The sequence below is a fragment of the Chelonia mydas genome, chromosome 2 (genome assembly GCF_015237465.2).
Source record: "Chelonia mydas isolate rCheMyd1 chromosome 2, rCheMyd1.pri.v2, whole genome shotgun sequence".
NCBI lineage: Eukaryota > Metazoa > Chordata > Testudines > Cheloniidae > Chelonia > Chelonia mydas.
In genome coordinates, this window is record NC_057850.1 from 29,620,559 (window position 1) to 29,642,999 (window position 22,441).

The 22,441-nt window shown below is 42.7% G+C and overlaps 1 protein-coding gene across 2 annotated transcripts in view; it reads left to right on the forward strand.

The window, feature by feature from the left end:
- CSMD3 (CUB and Sushi multiple domains 3) overlaps positions 1 to 22,441 on the forward strand; it is a 1,174,472-nt gene that overhangs the window by 1,128,552 nt on the left and 23,479 nt on the right. For both annotated transcript variants that reach the window (XM_037892097.2, XM_043539165.1), the window contains 2 exons: positions 12,280 to 12,391; positions 19,702 to 19,881. In XM_037892097.2, coding sequence (XP_037748025.1) covers positions 12,280 to 12,391; positions 19,702 to 19,881 — 292 coding nt within the window. The remainder of the gene's footprint in view (positions 1 to 12,279; positions 12,392 to 19,701; positions 19,882 to 22,441) is intronic.

Here is a 22,441-nt window from a genome sequence, read left to right on the forward strand (position 1 = left end):
TACAAAGTCACACACGTTGCCCAGAGTCACGGTCTTTTGGAGCAGGATATGATTAATGGCCCTGCACACGTCCATCAACACAAGTCCAATGGTCAACTTTTCCACTCTGAACTGGTTAGTGACTGATCGGTAGCCATCTGGAATAGCCAGCTTCTACAGTGCAATTGCCATGCACTTTTCCAACAGCTGGACAGCTCTCTTTCTCATGTCCTTGTACCGCAGGACTGGGGCGAGCTCATCACACAGTCCCATGAATGTGGCTTTCCTCATTCGAAAGTTCTGCGGCCACTGCTCGTTATCCCAGACGTGCATGACAATGTGATCCCACCACTCAGTGCTTGTTTCCTGAGCCCAAAAGCAGCGTTCCACTGTGGTCAGCACCTCCGTGAATGCCACAAGCAATCTCGTGTCATAGCTGCTACACTTGGCGAGATCAATATCATACTCTTCTTGCCTTTGTAGTTTAAGGAATAACTCCTCTTCCACTTGTGACTTGTTAGTGAGAGCGAGCAGCATATTGGTCAATAGTGCAGGATCCATTCCTGGAGACCAAAGAGGCAGAAGACGCACTACACCAACCATTGAAAGATGGTGCCAAACGCGGATGGAAGCACATGGATTGCTGGGATGCGAAGCAATGTATCACGGGGCATTGGGACAGGACCTAGGTTGTCCCATGACCCTCTCCACCTTCCCACAACTTTTGCGGCAGAAGAGGAAGAGATGCTCTGTGGGACAGCTGCCCAGAGTGCACTGTTCTGAATACCAGTGAAAGTGCCGCAAGTGTGAACATGCTTTTGTGCAGGCAGCTGACAGTGTAAACACACAACAGTGGTTTCCCTTCAGTGTCTCTGAGCGGTGATGTAACTGCCAGCGACGTAACTCTGCCAGTGTAGACATACCCTTAGTTTTTCTTATATTGAGGAAATACTAATATAGCACCAAAACCTGAAATTGAAGGTCAGTTTTTAATCAGCAAAATTATCATTGATTTCAGTGGGATATTTCCTAGGTAAGGATTGAGTAAACTGAGTAAGGATGTCAGGATTTGGCCCATATTTTGCTAATAATACAATAAAACAGTTATAGTCAAGCCAATTTTCCTCTTGCTCACACCAAAATATATCAGGAGAGATGCCAATGTAAAATGAATTTAAGTGAAAAGAGAATCAGTCTCATCATTCTTTAAAGAATACAGTACATAGACGATTCGTGCATGCTTTTGAGAAAACAAAATGCTACATTAGAACGTGCTTATTATATTCATTGCATTGCCATTTTCTGTAATTTTGTTGTCAAATTCCCTAGAGTCATTTGTCTGACATGTTAATCATCTGTCTTACATTCTGACAGGCCAGTCTGATCCCTCTAGATTTTTGTTTTTGTTTTTGTTTTTCCTCTGGTGAATGGAAGCATCATTAGCATCCAGCATACAACTCTTCAAATAAACAGGCATATTGTCAACTGATACATAGTTTCTAAAACAAATGTAGCTATTGACAGGGTTTACAACTTTGATCCCCAAGGTTCTAAGTGCCTTGCAGATTAATAGGGCAATGCTGTAAATGCACTTCAGCAGTGTTTAGTACTCTCTTTCCCTGTAGGAACTGCAGCACTCCTTCTTCTGCTTAAGGGGAAGGGTTAGGAGGTAGCTCCTTTCTCTGATGCCTAGTGGGGAAGGAAAAACCAAGATAACACTGCCTTGGCCACTCTGGCTAGACATAGGGGAAGGATGAAGAAGAATCCAAATCTAAATCCAAAACGCAACAGACCAGATCTTGGCAGAAAGACAATCAACATCTAGCGCCATATCTAGTAATATGTAGGAAGACTTTATGGAGAATTAGAGAGACACAGTGGGTGAAGTAGTATATTTTATTGGCCCAACTTCTGTTGGTGAGACAAGCTTTCAAGGTACACAGAGCCCTTCTTCACGTACCTTGTCTCTCTAATGTCCTGGGACCAAGACACGACAACAACACTGCACACACAGTTATGGAGGATTAGGCAGAGCACTTTGAAGTTTTAGCAAGTGAATAATGAAGAGTTTTTGTCAGATAAAGTTCTGCTTCTAAAATAGTAGATGTTCCGCACAATTTGTACATATACAGTGTCACCAGTTAACACTAGTAGAACCAAGTTGCATACTTCATAGTGCAGCTTCTAATTAAGATCTCACAAACACGGAGAAAGTTTAGGTCTGAGGCTGACAGTAAAACCCCAACGTAGAACACCTTCCACCTGACACCTCTGGTTGTTGGGTGTCAGATTACACAGAATGAACATGGCATGACCTCTTGGCAATGCTAACCCCAAGTTATGGGTTTCCACAGTGCCAATTTCTTCCTAGTTATCCACTTCCCTGCCTGGCCAGTCCTCTTCTGTCACCAGAACTCCAAGATCAGGCTCTTTTAAGCTGGCTACACAGAGAATTATCCAGCCCTGACCTCCCCACTTTGCTGTTTTGAAGTGATCTCCAGACTTTGCATTTTATAATCTGTGCCTACAAAAAAGCCACTACCTGCCTGCTTTCCCAGGTCCCAAAGATAGGGTCTGTGCACAGTGTGGGTCTCTTCTAGATCACAGCATACATGCTATCACCACATCACAATGTAATGATGCTAGTTGGAGTTTTCCAGAGGAAAGATTAGACAGAAATTGAGTAAGGGTATCAGTATTTGGCCCTTGCATATTAAGTTAAGCAGATGTGCATCAAAAATGCTAGCTCAGCCCTACTTCAGATACCAGCCACAGAATGTAAATAAATGGTATCGTATGGTATAATTGGGATGTGTACCTGCTTTTAGGATATTATCATTCATTCCAATATTTTGTTATGTAGCAAATTTATTCTGAACACAGTATATTATATCAAGCAGATATTACAAAGACAAAATACCTTTGTCTCAGTATATAGCAACTTCATCTATAAGCTTGAAAAATAAATTGCTTCTTTGAAATGAACTGTGGGTTTGAAATATTTGTTCAGATATTGCTAGTAACATAGGAAATTGTTTATAGCACATTGACCATAAGCCATTACAGCGCACCATACTGCTGAAATGAAGCAAGGATTTATTTAGAACAATCTGTCTTGCATGCGAGGCTCTGTAGTTCTATTTTTTTTTCCAATTTAGGTTTTTGTGGAAATTCAGCAAGTTTCCTGCATGTTAAAGCTTGAAGGGAGCCAAAGTGCAAACTGTATTTAGAAAGAAAAATAGCCACATTACACCCCTAGTATCCTTGTATTAGCTCTTGGGTCTGTTTTATGATGCGCCGTATGATATTCAATATGAAGATAAGGGAAAACCTTGTAAACTTTTTTCTTCTGTGAATTTAGTGCTTATAAAGCTATAATTTGATAGCACTGTAGAATGAAAACCTGTTTATTTCAAGATAAGTGCTGTATAGTATGGACAGCCATGTGTACACCTCCAAATCTTCCCCCACCACTATGCCCCAATCTTGATCAGGAGCAGTGAAAGAATAGTTCATTCTTAGTCTAATCAGCCTTTAACTTCCAACAAGGATGCAAATTGTGTGAGATTATGTGATGCGCACACACATTCACAGGGAACTAAGACTACAAACTTATTTCACAGAGACCAATAATTTTGTTTATTTAGTAGCAAAGACTTTTATGCCTATGGCACTGGACTGGATTAATAGAAGTGATGTAGTGGTGAAAGTGCCATTACCAATACTCTGAGCAACCCCGTTTTTCTGAGAGAGCCTTTATGACCATGTAGGTTTTCAGCTAGGATTCAGCTAGGGTGTCAAGAGGTGCATTTTATTTCACTTCCAAAAGAATGGCCAAATGTTAGTTGAGCAAAAGAACTGATACAGCAGACACACTGGGGAATGCACACCAGCCATCCCTTGTATCCAGGCATACTTGCCTTCCAAAAATATAACTTTTTATTGCTTTTGTTTGTTAAAAAAAATACAGAGCTCTACAATAAATAACAGATGTTTAGTATGAAAAGACTGTTTAAGTCCCTTTATGGTCAGAATAATGACTCTAAAGATGCACCTTCTTACTCAATAGATCTGTTTCCTGAAAGTCATATCTACCAGTTAGTGATGAAAATAAGATTTTCCCACATTTTACTTCCATTCAACTAAGAGAGGATAGAGTGAGATGGCTTCTGCTCTAGTTTGCACATGATTGTGAAGAATAGTTAACTCTGTTCTAAGTGGCGAATCTTTATTTCTGGTGCAGACAAGCAAGAAAGAAAGAATAGAGCTTCACTCTAGTTTGCAGGGGTGGCTGACAGAGAAAACATTTTAACTTGTAAAGTGAGGAACCATGAGTTTTACACAGGTAGTTATTAGATCCCATTGCCTGCCAATGAATGGATACTGGGCATCTCATTAATGTCCCATTCACCTGGTCTGACCACCAACAACTGCAAGCAAAACTTGTAGTATGAGCTGAGACTGTGGTATGAGCAAGACACACACTAGACTTTATGTCAGTGGTGGGCAACCTGCGGCCCGCGGCCCATCAGGGTAATCTGATTGTGGGCCGCAAGACATTTTGCTGACATTGACCATCCACAGGCACAACCCCTCTCACCTTTGCTGCGGTTCACCGTTCCCAGCCAGCATGTACCTGTGGCCCACCACTTCCTGCAGCTCCCATTGGCCAGGAACGGCAAACCGTGGCCACTGGGAACCGCAGGGGGCCGTGCCTGTGGATGGTCAAAGTCGGCAAAATGTCTCGTAGTCTGCAATCAGATTTCCCTGATGAGCCGCATGCGGCCCGTGGGTCACAGGTTGCCCACCACTGCTCTATGTCCTTTAGTCAGTTTAGAGTGAATGACCTCCCACTGGAAGTTCCATACATTATTAAGTCCTCTCTACAACATATTGTAACATAAGGATCATTAGAAGGCATGATGTGACACCAGATTGTCCAAAAAAACAACAAACTTTAATGCAGCCATCGCCCATATACAGCAGTACCTGCTTTATCTGCCTCCCCTACAGCTGGAAACCCACCACCCTGCTCACCAAAAGAACACTTTGTTTCAGTTCCTATTCCCCTGCATCTGACTCTAGCCACATCCACTTACAACCCAGATTTTTTGGGAAGAGAAAACCCATTCAATATCCTGGTATAATCTGGCGACTGGAGGACCAAGAATAAAGACGGGTAGAATCACACTTAAAAAAAAATAGTTCTCCTTTCCTTTCCAGCACTCATAAAAATTCAGATAGAACTCTAAGCAAATGCTTTGGTCAGTTGTTACTTTATCTTAACTGGTTTTACCATGACTAACCAAAACTTCTGCTGCTCTTAGTGAAGTGAATTTACTGCAATCTCAGATAGAAGTGTGTGTGTTTCAGTAACAATTGTGCTCATAGCTCATGCCTCTCATTTTGAAAATGTATTATTAGTAAACTTGGTTATGGTTGGGAATGGTTAATATTTATACACCTTCTTCTGAGATGAGCATCACCCCTCTGCTGAGTGGTAGTAGATATCCAGTGCTTTGCAGCTTGATTTCCCAGTGGAGAAGAAATCAGTGATGCAGAGTCTGGGTATAAAATTAGCCCAATAGTGCAGTTTAAAATAAAAAAGGAGAACAATGCAGAAATATTTTCATGTGTTGCTACTGTATCAGGATACAAAAACATGAGGGTTTTTTAGCATTTTTAGTAGAAAAAATGTTTAGTGGAAAAATTTTGTGAATGTTATGAACAGGAATTTTCACAATATTTATGTTAGCAGTTTAAGCATTTCAATTTTATACTCTGGGATCAGGGATTTGTGGCATAGGAAGGCTGACGCTCCTAGATGGTGGGCAAGCTGCTGCAGGGTGGGGGCTTGTACTTTTGAATGGGGGGTAGTGCTGTGAGCTGCACTGCCAGCTTCAAAGGGGAGGAATTTCCACAGCCCCACACAATCTCCAGTTCCTTTGCCTTTGAGCCAATCACTGCTCGGGGTGGGAGTTGATGCCTGAGGAACTGGGTGGTAGGCAGGAGATGCAGCCTTGGGTTAAAGGCAGCAGCCACAGTATGAGTTAGTTCCCTTTGCCAGTGTTCCTCTAGATCTTGGAGACTCAGGATTTTTGCTGCAGTCAAACCCAATGGGTATGACTCTTCAGGCACTCCTTAAGGACCAACTTCCTGTTTGCACATCTCTGGTTTGAGCAGGACTACATTGTACAGAACTTGAAATAATAGAATCATACAAATCTAGGACTGGAAGGGACCTCGATAGTTCAGCTATCCCAGTCCTCTGCACTGAGGCAGGGCTAAGGATCACCGTCCCTGACAGGTCTTTGTCTAACCTGTTCTTAAAAACTCCAATGACAGATGTTCCACAACCTCCCTAGGTAATTTGTTCCAGTGTAACTATCTTTACAGCTAAGACATTTTCTCTAATGTCTAACCATATCTCCCTTGCTGCAATCTAAACCCATTACTTCTTGTCCAGTCCTTCATAGATAAGGAAAACAATTTATCACCCTCCTCTTTTATGTACTTGAAGACTTTTATTGTGTTCCCCCCTCAGTCTTCTTTTCTGAAGACTACACAAACCCATTTTTTTCAGTCTTTCCTCACAGGTCATGTTTTCTAGACCTTTAATCCTTTTTGTGGCTCTCCTCTGGGTTTTCTCCAGATTGTCTACATCTTTACTGAAGTATGGGTGCTGGCACTGGACACAGTACTCCACCTGAGGCATTATCAGTGCTGAGTAGAGCAGAAGAATTACGTTTCATGACTTGCTTACAATACTCCTGCTAACACGTCCAAGCATGATGTTCACTTTTATTTTTTCAGTGGTATTACATTGTTGACTCATATTTAGTGTCTAATCCATTGTAACCTCAGATCATTTTTTGCAGGACTCCTTCCTATTAATCATTTCCCATTTTGAATTTGTGAAGTTGATTGTTCCTTCCTAAGTGGAGCACTTTGCATTTGTCCTTATTGAATTTCATCCTGTGTATTTCAGGCCTTTTCTCCAGTTCATCAAGATCATTTTGCATTCAACCCATATCCTCCAAAGCACTTCCAACCCCTCCCAGCTTGGTTTTGCCCACAAACTTTATAAGTGTACTCTCTATGCTATTATCCAAATCATTGATGAAGATATTGAATAGGACTGGACCAAGGACAGATCCCTGAAGGACCCCTCTCGATACACCCTTCCAGTTTGACTGTGAACCATTGATAACTACACTCTGAGTATGATTTTCCAATCAGTTGTGTACCCACCTAATATAGGTTCATCTAGACTGTATTTCCCTAGTTTATTTTTGAAAATGTCATGTGAGACAGTATCAAAAGCCTTATTAAAGTCAAAATAGATCTACTGCTTACCCTCTATCCACAAGACTTGTTACCCTGTCAAAGGAGGATATTAACTTGGTTTGACATGATTTGTTCTTGACAAATCCATACTGACTGTTACTTTTCCCCTTATTATCTTCCAGGTGCTTACAAATTGATTGTTTAATTATTTGCTCTGTTATCTCTCCGGGAAGTGAATTTAAGATGACTAGTTTATAATTCCCTGGGTTGTCCTTATTCCTCTTTTTTATAGATAGGTACTATATTTGCCTTTTTCTAGTCCTCTGAGATCTCTCCTGTCTTCCACAAGTTCTCAACAATAATTGCTAATGGCTCAGAGATCTCTTCAGCTAGTTCCTTAAGTGTTCTAGGATATATTTCACCAGGCACTGGTGACTTGAAGGCATCTAACTTGCCTAAGTAATTTTTAACTTGTTCTTGCCCTATTTTAGCCTAAGATCATACCCCGTTTACACTAATGTTCACTGTATTAGTCATCTGATCAGTTCTTGGTGAAAACTAAAACAAAAAGGGAATTTAACACTTTGGTCAGTGCTGTATTTTCAGTAATTGTCTTTCCCTCCTCATTGAGTAATGAGCTTACCCTCTTCTTGGTCTTCCTCTTGCTTCTAATGTATTTGCAAAATGTTTTATTGTTACCCTTTAATCATATTTTGTCCCTTGGCCTTTCAAATTTTGTCCCTACATGCTTGTGCTGATTTTTTTTAATATTTATCCTTTGTCATTTGACCTAGTTTTCACTTTTTGTATGACTCTTTCTGATTTTCTATATTTTAATGTTGATTGAAGTTTACTATGGAGCCTAAAGTGGATAGAATTTCTGATAGGTTTCAGAGTAGCAGCCATGTTAGTCTGTATCCGCAAAAAGAAAAGGAGTACTTGTGGCACCTTAGAGACTAACAAACTTATTTGAGCATAAGCTTTCGTGAGCTACAGCTCACTTCATCGGATGCATGCAGTGGAAACTACAGTGGGGAGATTTATATACACAGAGAACATGAAATAATGGGTGTTACCATACACACTGTAACAAGAGTGATCAGGTAAGGTGAGCTATTACCAGCAGGAGAGCGGGGTGGGGGGTGGGGGTAGGGGTGGGGGCGGGGACGGGAGAACCTTTTGTAGTGATAATCAAGGTGGGCCATTTCTCGTAGTTGACAAGAATGTGTGAGGAACAGTGGGGGGGAAATAAACATGGGAAAATAGTTTTACTTTGTGTAATGACACATCCACTGACAGTCTTTATTCAAGCCTTAAGTTAATTGTATCCAGTTTGCAAATTAATTCCAATTCAGCAGTCTCTCATTGGAGTCTGTTTCTGAAGTTTTTTTGTTGAAGAATTGCTACTTTTAGGTCTGTAATCGAGTGACCGAAGAGATTGAAGTGTTCTCCGACTGGTTTTTGAATGTTATAATTCTTAACGTCTGATTTGTGTCCATTTATTCTTTTGCATAGAGACTGTCCAGTTTGGCCAATGTACATGGCAGAGAGGCATTGCTGGCACATGATGGCATATATCACATTGGTAGATGTGCAGGTGAACGCGCCTCTGATAGTATGGCTGATGTGATTAGGCCCTCTGATGGTGTCCCCTGAATAGATATGTGGACACAGTTGGCAACAGGCTTTGTTACAAGGATAGGTTCCTGGGTTAGTGTTTTTGTTGTGTGGTGCGTGGTTGCTGGTGAGTATTTGCTTCAGGTTGGGGGGCTGTCTGTAAGCAAGGACTGGCCTGTCTCCCAAGATCTGTGAGAGTGATGGGTCGTCCTTCAGGATAGGTTGTAGATCCTTGATGATGTGTAAGAGAGGTTTTAATTGGGGGCTGAAGGTGATGGCTAGTGGCGTTCTGTTATTTTCTTTGTTGGGCCTCTCCTGTAGTAGGTAACTTCTGGTTACTCTTCTGACTCTGTCGATCTGTTTCTTCACTTCAGGAGTTTGTAAGAATGCTTGATAGAGATCTTGTAGGTGTTTGTCTCTGTCTGAGGGACTGGAGCAAATGCAGTTGTATCGTAGAGCTTGGCTGTAGACAATGGATCGTGTGGTGTGGTCTGGATGAAAGCTGGAGGCATGTAAGTAAGCATTGCGGTCAGTAGGTTTCCAATATAGGGTGGTGTTTATGTGACCATAGCTTATTAGCACCATAGTGTACAGAAAGTGGATCTCTTGTGTGGACTGGTCCAGGCTGAGGTTGATGGTGCGATGGAAATTGTTGAAATCCTGGTGGAATTCCTCAAGGGCTTCTTTTCCATGAGTCCAGATGATGAAGATGTCATCAATGTAGCGCAAGTAGAGTAGGGGCATTAGGGGACAAGAGCTGAGGAAGCGTTGTTCTAAGTCAGCCATAAAAATGTTGGCATACTGTGGGGCCATGCGGGTACCCGTAGCGGTGCCACTGATTTTAAGGTATACATTGTCCCCAAATGTGAAATAGTTATGGGTGAGGACAAAGTCACAAAGTTCAGCCACCAGGTTTGCCGTGACATTATTGGGGATACTGTTCCTGACGGCCTGTAGTCCATCTTTGTGTGGAATGTTGGTGTAGAGGGCTTCTACATCCATCGTGGCTAGGATGGTGTTTTCAGGAAGATCACCAATGGATTGTAGTTTCCTTAGAAAGTCAGTGGTGTCTCGAAGATAGCTGGGAGTGCTGGTAGCGTAGGACCTGAGGAGGGAGTCTACATAGCCAGACAATCCTGCTGTCAGGGTGCCAATGCCTAAGATGATGGGGCATCCAGGATTTCCAGGTTTATGGATCTTGGGTAGCAGATAGAATACCCCTGGTCGGTGTTCTAGGGGTGTGTCTATGTGGATTTGTTCTTGTGCTTTCTCAGGGAGTTTCTTGAGCAAATGGTGTAGTTTCTTTTGGTAACCCTCAGTGGGATCAGAGGGTAATGGCTTGTAGAAAGCGCTGTTGGAGAGCTGCCGAGCAGCCTCTTGTTCATATTCTGACCTATTCATGATGACGACAGCACCTCCTTTTTCAGCCTGAGTGTTTACATGATGTGTCATTGAGTCTTGATCTTGAACAAGTTACTTAGTCCAATATTTTCATATTGGATCCCTAAGCAGCCTGATATGTAACTCTCCTTGCTTTCTGTGGGAGCCAGTGGAATTTCCTCTACTCAGCATCTCAAAAATTAGGCCACTGTGTTTAGGTGCAAAATATGGGTGAAAGTAAAGGGGGAAAGGGATGTATCCAGCTCTTTCCTTCATAGAAAATTGTTGATTCCTCTTCAAAAGAATGTTTCTGAAACAAAGAGGAGAATAAGTAGATTCATATGTCATTTGCATTGAAATGTTACAAATGTGTTTAACACAGTGGTATTGATTTGGTGGCTGGAGCAGGAGCAAAAGGATGTTTGCTTCATAACCAGAATGCCAAAATATTGTTAGATTGACAGATACCAAATAAATAGAACAGGTATAGAAGAAACCTTGGTTCAAAACTGTTCGTTTGAAGAAATGGAGAGCTGATGTCCACTAATCTGTTATAAGAGTAACACGTATTGCCAGGCAATCTAGTATAGTTGATTGGATTCAATGCTACTTTATCAGATAAAAGAGCATTAATATTGCAATTCAATGTAATTTCAATAACTGTCAATAGTGTTTTCCTAGTATGTATTTCATTATGAAAACCTGATTTGCTGCATCTCTTTAAAGTAATTATATAGTCCAGTGGACGTTGTAAAGGAAAAAAAGTTTCAATATTAATTCACATACAAGTACTATGCATAGCTCATGGGTTATTATTACATTTCACCATGATGAGAATACTGAGCTGAAATGGAATTGTACTATAAGGTTTCAAATAATTGTTTATAGTAGTGAAGCACTATGTTTAACGGGATTCAGTTGTTACGAAAGATGTGCATATTTTACCTTTTGGGGATCAAGAACTTTTATCAAGGCTTTTAAACTTAATCAAAATTTAAAAAAAAATGTAAATGCACTGCGCTATGGAAAGTTAGTGCAAACTCAACAACCTCTCCTTCAAACATGCATCAAAAGATACAAAGCTCACTAGATGGCACATTTGACCTATGACGTCTGTATCTAAAGATGTTTAAGCACAAGTGTATATGAGTTAACAATTCTCAGTGTATAATAAATGGCCCTGTACTTAGTGTATTCAAAAGCGATGATACTGCGAGCATTCAGACACTATTTTTGCTTCACTTGCAAAGAATCCTTTCCTTTTTTTTTTCAAATTATCCATTCCAAGCCTAAAAAAATGATGAACTCAGAGGAGTTAAGAGTGTAGATTTTCATGTATTCACATTGTTATCTATTAAACATATTGATTTTTTTCTCTTCTTGTAGTGAGAGAGTAAAGTTAAACACCATAGGGCTCAAAGCTAAAAGAAAATGCTTGAACCATGGAGGCTTGAGTCAGAAGGAACTAGAGCTGGTCAGAGAAGTTCCAGTGAAATATTTTTCGTCAGAATTTGCTGATTCCTTACAACAGAAAATTTGACATAATGGTTCAATTTCAAAGAAGTTTCAAAGAAACCCACTGCCACAAAGGTTTCAAAACCTGCCTGATTTCCTGCCAGCACACTGTCCGAAATCCGTGGCAGCCCCTGACAATGTGACAAGGAGATGAGAGCCTGGAAGGGCTGCCTCCCAGTTTGTGACTCCTTGGCAGTCTGGGCTCCCAGGCTCGCAGCCCTTTGGCAGCCAGAGCTTCCATGGCTTCCAAGATCCCACTACATAGACTGTCCCAGAGTTAGGGCTCCATTCCCTTTCACTGAGATTTCTGAAATTTGAGGGTTTTCTTCCAAAGTACCAAATCCTCCACAGAATGGAATTCCCTTTTTCTGCCCAGCTCTTGAAAGGTCTTCACAGCTCATCTTATCCATCCTGCATTCTGTGTAGGAGTTTTCCCTATTGATTGTGGAACAATTTATATTTCCTTGTGATAACATCATTGTACTTTCACTGTTTCATTAGGTGGGAAATGTTGTTCAATTTCAATGTAAAAAAGGACACCTTCTCCAAGGATCTACAACCCGAACTTGCCTCCCTGATCTTACGTGGAGTGGGATTCAGCCAGAATGTATACGTAAGTAATGGGGATAAATATTTTTCTGTTAGTCTTGGATGGAAATAGTTACCCATGATAGGTTTCTTAAATTAACTTAAATGTACTATATTGTTGAAAAGTAGTGAACAATAATAAACTAAGTTTTGGTTTTCCTATGTCTATAATGGCTTGTAGAACTATGAAAGATTAAAATCGTATTTTACTCAATTTATCCATATTCATGTGATTTTAATCTTTCACAGTTCTACAAGCCATTATAGACATAGGAAAACCAAAGCTCCGTTTATTACTCTTTATAGTTGATTGGATTCAATGCTACTTTATTAGATAAATGTGTGAGGGTGAGAGTGTGGCTGCAGGAGGGGTAGAGGAAAGGAAAAAGGGATCATGGTAAAACTCTGTGCAGCCCTAAATTGCACTGGGGATGGGCAGCCCTGAATCAGGGAGTAACCCCCTCTGCACTTCATCCAAGTGGAACATCAAGGCCACTAAGTTTCGTCTGAGGTTTCAAAGCATATGCTCCAGTATTAATAATAACAAATTGTTTGCACTGCTTTCCTAGTACCCAGTGCTGATACTTTGAAAAAGGGCAGTGTGGCAATTTGTTAAGGTAACAATAATTAGTCATATCTGAAAGAGAGAGGAAGTTCTTTCTAAGTCAGGGAAGCTGTTTCTCTCCTAGGCGACTATGCATTTTAAGAGACTTATGCAAACTACTGTCTTGTAGTGCTGATTCATTTATACTGTAATGTCACAAGTAATGCCTTCCAGTTCTACAAACAGCCTGAAAACATGCCATCTGCGATGGTCATAAGATACGTCATAACTCATAACATAAGATCAGCAGGATGAGAACCACACATTACATGGATGGGAGCATGCAAGGTTGCTCTGTGACGTTGTGTTAGTGATTCAGTAGGTGACACTCTTCCCTCCGAGTGCTGAATCAGTGCTCAACTGCAATGAAAGGGGGCACTCTTCTGTTGAAGGTGCCATGTTTTGGATCTAGTGTAAAACTAATGTTTCAGACACCTGTACCAAGATGTTTTTCTCAAAAGAAGGTTCATTAAGAGTCATTCTGGGTAATTTCTACCCAGGATAATTACAGTCTGTTTTACCTAAAATTACTCCTTGTAACTTCAGGGTGACTCATTATTTTTCTTTGAGTGATTGCACATGTCCATTCCACTTCGGGTGTTTGTGCACACCATGTACTAGCAACAGGGATTTACCCCTTAGCATGCTCCCTGTGCTGTCTCATGCTGCTGCATGATGGTATAAAGGGCAGAGCCACCCCCAACCTTTTTCAATTCCTTCTTACTGCCTGTGATGGTTATCAGAGTGTTCTACCTACCTACTGCAAGTGTTTCCCTAAGAAAGAGGGACGCACTTGTCTTCACTAGCAACATTAAAGCACTGCCGTAGCAGTGCTGCCACGGCAGTGCTTTAACATGGTGGTGTAGTTGCAGCACCAGAGAGAGAGCTCTCCCTGCGCTCTGAAAAAACCACCCCCACAAGGGGAATAGCTCCCAGCGCTGGTGCACTGTCTACGCTGCCACTTTACAGCACTGAAATTTGCCACGCTCAGGAGGGTGTTTTTTCAGACCCTTGCGCAAGAAAGTTTCAGGGCTGTAAAGTGACAATGTAGTCAAGGCTTTAGCATTTCTATTGAATATAGCTGGTATTTGTTAATAGTTGATAGCTTTCTACTTGTAGGTTTCCTTTTTTAAAAAAAATAGTGTACTCAGTGTACACTTCAGTTCATGCCTGTTCTGGATACCAATGCCTGGTCCTGGAGCATGCTCTGGTTTCTGGACTTCAACCCTTGTGATGGCTGCAAGAAGCTGATGCCAGTCAGTGACTTGCTCTCCAGGTGCCTGCAGTGCTTAAGAGAAGCCCACGTCAGGGACACGTGCCAAATATGAAGGAACTTTAAGCCCAGAATTAAAAGGGATAGGGAGGTCAGACTAAAGCACTTTCTTGCAGAGGCAACCCCCTGCAGCCACCCTTGGAGCCTTCCTATTCGGGTCAACTACTGGGTGCCTCTCCTTCAGTTAACAGCAGTACTTCTGTCATGGCAGAGTCTTTGAACAAATCTCCTTATGTAGTACCAAAGAAGAAGCAGTGGGAGACTGCATCAAGGGATCCATCGTCAAGCAGATCAAGGTCCCCAACACCAGAGACCAGCAATTAAGCTGAGAAGGAGGGTAGAGTGCACTCGGTGTCAAGGCACTCCCCTGTGCAGACTGCACCTCGGGGGAGAGAAGGTTGTCAACTTTTACACCAGTACTTGTGCTGTTCAGACTGACCTCAAAGGGAGCAGCATCCTGTTCAGTGATGCCATCATCTGTAGCTTAGCAGAGATTTTTCCTGTGCCATCAATGCCTGAAGCATATGACATAGCATGTGATCTACTGAGTCTCGGTGCAAACTCTGCTGGCAGTTCAAGAGACAGCTCACCCAGTACTAACAGACACTCATGCGGATTTGCCAGCTACTAGAGTTCAGCCCCTGGTACTGTGGGCACTTCTGGACATTCTGGTACTCCCTTGTATGGCACCACCAAGAGGCAAGCCAGCAATGATTTAGCCAAGGCAGTCCTCTCCAGACCTTTTCACCATTACCCTGGCACAAAGAAGCACCCCACCTCCCTGGTCAAATGACTCAGGTTCATCACCAGAGTTGGAAGTTGGATCTTATGTGTCGCAGCCACATCACATAAGCGATCACTCTCCCCACCCTGGTATCCACTGGAATTTCTTCATTGGTTGGCTAACAGGGAGCCATGGTCGGGAAGAAATTGGGTTTTGGTGCCATATCAATGACCGTATTGGAACCTGTGGGGATTTCCTCCTGCCTGCAGATCTTCTCCGCAACCCGTCCCCTCTACATCCTCCAGCAAACAGCACAAAGCAGTGCAGAGCTGCAGGAAGCCACTCCAGGTACTGAGCTCAATCTGCCTCAGTGAATCCCTCTTAGGAAGAGAAGGGAAGCTCCACCTCAGCCAGCCATGTGTCCCTCTTCCTCATCGGCTGACGAGATGGTAATGACTGGTGTTTCCTCCCATATGATTACACAACTCACCAGGACATCTTAAATAGGGTGTCTTCCTCCGTAGATGTACAGGTGGAAGTAGTTCAGGAGAGCTCACGCAGATTGGTTGATACCTTGGAATCTTCTCAAGTGACGTTCCCCATAAATAAAACTGTTCTGGGACCCACAAAAGTATTGTGGCAAATGCCATCTTCCATCAGTGGAGGTATTATGTCCCCTTGCAGGGGGGTTAACATTTTTACACCCACCGTCACGTTCTTTGGTGGCCTGAGCTGTTAACAAAAGAGAGTGCCAGAGTCAGCAGGCATCTACCCACAAATCAAAAGATGCAAAGAAGTTTGGTGTTATTAGCAGGAAAGTTTGTTTGACAGCTCTACTACAGCTCCAGATTTCTAATCAGCTAGCATTGCTTGGACCTTATGATTGAGGCTACGTTTTAGTCACGGGTATTTTTAGAAAAAGTCATGGACAGGTCATGGGCAGTAAACAAAAATTCATGGCCCGTGACCTGTCCATGACTTTTATTATATATCCCTGACAAAAAATGGGGGGGGAAGGGACAGCTCATGGGGACGGCACTGGGGAAGCCGTGGGTGCTGGAAGGGGGCAGCCCAGGGGGCGCTGCAGGTACTGGGGGGATGCCGCGGGTGCTGGGCGGTGCATAGGTGCTGCGGGTAGGCAAGCTGCACAGGTGCTGGGGTGCGTGGCCCAGGGGGTGCCACGGGTGCTGGGGAGGATGGGGGGACGCAACTTGGGGGGGCTCAGGTGCTCAAGGGGGCGCCGTGGGTGCTGGGCGGAGTTCTAGGAAGCTGCCACCCCCGCACCTTGCTCCACGTACTGCCTCCGTTCCGCCACAAGCCCCACAAGTCTGCAGCTCTCATTGGCTGGGAACCACAGCCAATGGGAGATGTGGGGGCGGTACCTATGGGTGGAGGCAGCACATGGAGCTTGTAGCTGAGGGAGGGGAGTTGCTGTCGCCCTTCCGGGGAGCCCCCCAGGTAAGCACCACCCCATGCCCCAGCCCTGCTGCTGGGTGGTAGTGGGGGGGCCAAGATTGCCCCAGCAGCAGCCAGTGTGACTGGTCCAGGGGGTGCCCGAGCTTCTCAGGCGGCTCTCGGGCCAGCCGCACTGTGCTGCTGCAGAAGTCACAGAGGTCACAGGAATCCGTGACTTCCGTGATCTCTGTGACAAACACGGAGCCTTACTTATAATTTCTCCCTATGGAACAATATATTAAAATTTACAGACAAGCTGGTAGAGGAAGTGAAACAAAAAGTTTCTTGCAGTAGTGGATAAGGAAAAAATGGTGGCCAGGATCTTGCCTCAGGGTGCATTGGACGCTGCATCAGCCATTATAATATATAGATGTTCATGGCACCAGTTATCAGTTCTTCTTCAGGAGGTCTAACAAACCGTTCAGTATCTCACTTTTGAGGGACTGATGCTTTTTTTCTCCAACAGACTGATGACAAGCTTCATAGCCAAAAAGACTCTAGGCCTACCCTCAAGTTTTTGGATATTTACAGTCCTTTCACAAAGAAGTAGTTGTTCCATCCACATCAGTCCTGCTGTTATGTTTCCTTTATGCCTTGTCACCAGGAAGCACTCTAGAAGAAAAAGGGAAAGTTACAGGAAGAGACCACCTCTGTCTCCTTTTTTGTCCACTGAACTCATCCAAACAGCCTGGGAACACCAAGCAGTCAGTTTGACATTCTCGTAGAGGACAGCTTACCAGTTGCAGTTTTCCAGCCTCTTCTACTCTCATTTTGTCCCAGCATGGAATATACCCTTCAATTTATGTCTACCCCCATTTCCTCCCCACTTCCACATCCCTTTTCAGGGAGCACTCTCACAAAGCCATTTGTCTAGCCATTTGTCACACTTTCCTCACCCAAATCAAAGGAAGGAGTTTACTAGTTGTTATGGACAACAGGGCAGTGATGTCCTAGGTGAACAGAAAGGGAGAGGTCAAATTGTTGCTTCTATGCCAAGAAGCAATACTCCTCTGAGAGTTCAAACTCAAACCCTCTATGTTACGGGTGTCCTGAACAGTCTTGCAGACTGATTAAGCAGATCATTCACCAGTCACCACAAGTGGTCTCTCCATCAGACATATTTTCCAACGCTGGGGTGCTCCCCAGATAGACCTATTGGCAACCTAACCAAACAGGAAGTGTCATCAGTTTTGTTCACTGTCCAGTCACAGTCCAGGGTCTCTGATGGATGCTTTCCTGTTGTATTTGAACCTTCTGGTTCCAATCCTACACAGGGTGGTGTTAAAAATTAAATATGGCCATGCTCACATAATACTCACACTGGCGTGGCTTTACCAGCATTGGTTTTCCATGCTACTGACCCTCTCTACCAGGGCTTCATTGACACTATCACCAGACCTGGACCTAATCTCTCAGAATCATCGTTACCTTGTCCAGCTCTACCCAGAGATCCTTCACCTTATAGCCTGGATGCTCCATGGTGAACACTTCAGTAGGAGATCTGTTCAAGGGATGTGCAAAATGCCCTCTTGAATAGCTGAAAACTTGTACTAGGTACACTTACTTGAAGTGGAAAAGTTTCTCTCTCTGGTATCAACACAAAGGTGTTTCTCCACTACAAGATCCAATACGACACATGCTATACCTGAAATTTCCATCAGCTGCACTTAGCAGCTATCTTGGCTTTCCACACTCTGACTGGTAATTGCTTCCTTTTCTCCAGTCCCATGTCACTCACTCAGTTTTTTGAAGGCTCTGGACTGGTTATCTCCCCAAGTAGATGACCCCATTCTTCCTTGGTACTTAAACCTGGTATTAGCAACACTAACAAGTCCACCCTTTGAACCACTGGCTACCGGTTTGTTACTTCATCTGTTAATGAAGTTAGCTTTTTTGGTAGAAATTACCTCTGCAAAGAGAGTAGAAGAATTGAGAGGTCTGGTATCTGCTCCACTGTCTTCTACATGGATAAGATATATCTCCGTCTTCATCCAAATGACTCACTTCCACATCAAGCAGGCAATATACTTACTTTCTTCGCTAAGCCTCATGTTCATAAGGACGAGGAGAGACTCCACACATTGGATGCGAGGAGAGCATTAGCCTTTAACTTGGATAGGACTAAACTGTTTCAGTCTCCCTCCCAACTATTAATGGTGATTGCGGACAGGATGAAGTGCCTTCCAGTCTATAGGAGTACTTGTGGCATCTTGGAGACTATCTTTGAAGTGCCTCAAGTACTCCTTTTCTTTTTGCAGATACAGACTGACACGGCTGCTACTCTGAAACCTTCCAGTTTATGTAACGCCACCGAACAGGGTGCTAGCACATTCAGCAAGATCACACACAGGGTCTGCAGCCTTTCTCGTTCAAGAGCCTATTCTAAATATTTGTAGAGCTGTAACTTGGTGTTCAGGACATACTTTTACTTTTCATTATGCCATCGCTCAACAGTCTGGAGGACAGGTAGTCCTTCAGTCATTATCCAGACTCTTCTCCCATCTCCAGAATGAACTGTTTGTAAGTTTCCTGAAATGGAATGACATGCAATCACTCAAAGTATTAAAAATGGTTACTAACCTGTTTTGATAGTGTTGTTCTGTAAGACGTGTTCACATGTCCATTTTATGACCCACCCCACTACCCTTCTATATCAGAGTCTGTCTAGTAAAAAGGAGTAGAGAGGGGTTGTGAGTAGTTCTGCCTTTTATACCATTGCACAGCAGCACTTGGCAGCAGCGGGTGAATGTACTACCCTGGTTGGTACCACTGAGGGAAAATTTCAGATGCTAGGGCTTGCAAACAACTGAAGTGGAATGGACATGTGCAATATATTTCAAAGAACAATAGTTTCAGAACAGGTTAGTAACCATTTTTCTTCATTTCCTGTTCTAAACTCTTATTTAGTTGCTGCCTGGTATTAAGCAATTGTTGCAATTTATGCAATGGGTGGTTGCCTGTTACTGCTGTGGAAGGCAATCAATACATGTATATGGTGTTTGGGCCTTCCATAAAATCTGCAAAGGTGGACGCTCAAACTCAGTGGGCTGTCACACAAGAATAAAGATCTGCCTCATGTATCTGCTTACAGGATTGGGCCCAGAGTTTATAAAACATGAAGTGCTTAGTGAGCTCTCGGATGAGAAAGAACATATACATATGAGTAATTGTTGCTAATGCATTTGGTTTAATTAACTGCCTGTCAAAATGTTTGAGGTTGTTTTTTCCTGAAATATTTTTACTATTTCAACTAAAAAGTAACGTACAGTTTCTTTGTAGCACACAGCTGTAAACAACCAGAGGCTCCAGTTCATGCTAATGTGGCTGGAATGGATCTCCCTTCACTTGGTTATACATTGATTTATACCTGTCAGCCAGGCTTCTTCCTAGCAGGAGGGTCAGAACACAGAGTCTGTAGATCTGATGGCACATGGACTGGAAAAGTTCCAGTTTGTGAAGGTAACCCTTTCTTCTCCTCCTCCCCTCCCTCTGCCTTTCAAATATTAAACTTTTAATTTTCCCTTACTTGCTATTTAGTAACAATATATCACATAAATATATGTCTTTAAAATCTGTATATTATGTTGTCTTTTTCTATATTTCATATAATAGCATTATATATTTGTGGGTAAAGTATTCAAAAGCACCCACTTGACTTAGCACATAAGACTTAGGTCCCTAAGTCCTTTTTGAAAATGGGATTCAGACTCCTGAGTCACTGGGACTGTTTTGAAAATTGTACCCTATATCCATGTACAAGACATATGCATTGTATAATACTCTTGTGTACATGTTATATCAATCAGAACTCCAGACATGCAAGTCTAGAGGATCCACTCTCATTTCAGTCTATATTACCATAGGTTTGTGCCTTGCAAAACTGCAGAACTTCACTGATATGCAGAGCAGATGTTGGGTTTTCTGGGGTTATAAAACTTACTGTACAGGATGATGTTTGGGAGCATGTGCTTTCCATATAAGAAGAAAAAGATGGCATGTTGAAAAGTGAACATGAAAATTTAGCCTGCATTTAAATTCAGAATTTAAGTGAACAGCATGAAGATGCAAACAGCAAACAGCAAGTTTGCAGATGATACTAAACTGGGAGGAGTGGTAGATATGCTGGAGGGTAGGGATAGGATACAGAGAGACCTAGACAAATTGGAGGATTGGGCCAAAAGAAATCTGATGAGGTTCAACAAGGACAAGTGCAGAGTCCTGCACTTAGGACGGAAGAATCCAATGCGCCGCTACAGACTAGGGACCGAATGGCTAGGCAGCAGTTCTGCAGAAAAGGACCTTGGGGTTACAGTGGACAAGAAGCTGGATATGAGTCAACAGTGTGCCCTTGTTGCCAAGAATGCCAATGGCATTTTGGAATGTATAAGTAGGGGCATATCCAGCAGATCGAGGGACGTGATCGTTCCCCTCTATTCGACACTGGTGAGGCCTCATCTGGAGTACTGTGTCCTGTTTTGGGCCCCACACTACAAGAAGGATGTGGAAAAATTGGAGAGAGTCCAGCGGAGGGCAACAAAAATGATTAGGGGACTGGAACACATGACTTATGAGGAGAGGCTGAGGGAACTGGGGATGTTTAGTCTGCGGAAAAGAAGAATGAGGGGAGATTTGATAGCTGATTTCAACTACCTGAAAGGGGGTTCCAAAGAGGATAGCTCTAGACTGTTCTCAGTGGTAGCAGATGACAGAACAAGGAGTAATGGTCTCAAGTTGCAGTGGGGGAGATTTAGGTTGGATATTAGGAAAAACTTTTTCACTAGGAGGGTGGTGAAACACTGGAATGTGTTACCTAGGGAGGTGGTGGAATCTCCTTCCTTAGAAGTTTTTAAGGTCAGGCTTGACAAAGCCCTGGCTGGGATGATTTAATTGGGGATTGTTCCTGCTTTGAGCAGGGCGTTGGACTAGATGACCTCCTGAGGTCCCTTCCAACCTTGATATTCTAGGATGCTATGATTCCAAGAACAATTGAAGCTGAAGACCTAATCCTCTAGTTCTTTGATATTTACAAAGCATAATAAAGAAATTCTGTATGATAGTGAAATTTGCCCAGCCTATCTTGCTTCCTTATACCAATGGGGATTAATGTAAGAACCAGCTCCATTGGCTGGCCAGCTGCAACCAGATTACATCCCTTTTATGGTGTTCAGATGGAGTCTTTCCTCCGGTTGAGCAGTGTAGCATATCATGAAAGTGACATGGCTATGGATGCATCATGGAAGATGTAGTCTGGTCAGGGAGCCTGACCATAGGGGAGAATGGTGGCATTAGGTACCCAAATTGCAGTTGCCACGAGACAATATGCCATCACAGGGAAATGTAGATTAATATTGAACAAACTCAAAACTAAATGTTTTGGGTCAGTATCACACATTGAAATTAAACATTTCAATTTGGGAATATTTAAATGTTTTGTTTTGATCAAAAATTCCAAAATAAAATGTTTTGCCATTTCAAAATTAAAAATGTCTGAACTTTTTGTTCCATGAACGTTTTTGATATTTCAACTTTTTGTCCTGATCTGTTGAAATATCACAGTTTCCCAAAGGATGGAAATTCCAGTTTTCACTGAGCTCTGTTGCACATCTTAATATAAATATTATCAAGGTATTCCAAATAAAATGTGTGGAGTTAAACAAACATTATCTTTGTGTGAAAGAAACCTCCTTGTAACCATGGTGTGATCTTCTTTTCCAGTGTTTCTATTGTTTTACTTCAGGGTACGGCCTGTTTGAATTGAATACCTCTGCCCATATTTGGAATGTCTTGATACTTTCCTTTGTAATTAAGGGACCCTTTAGGGTAACAGGAATTTGTTCCAAGAAATTTTCTCTGCTGCTTTCAAAATAAACAGTAGTTGCCTAAAGGTGATCTACTGCAACCCCATTTGACCAAAACCATAGTCGAAATGCTGCATTTTCACTCTCTGCTGGGGCTGGGTTAGGGTTAGAATTAGGGTTCACCAGAGAGAGAAGCTCAATGCCATCTTTCTCTGTGGGAG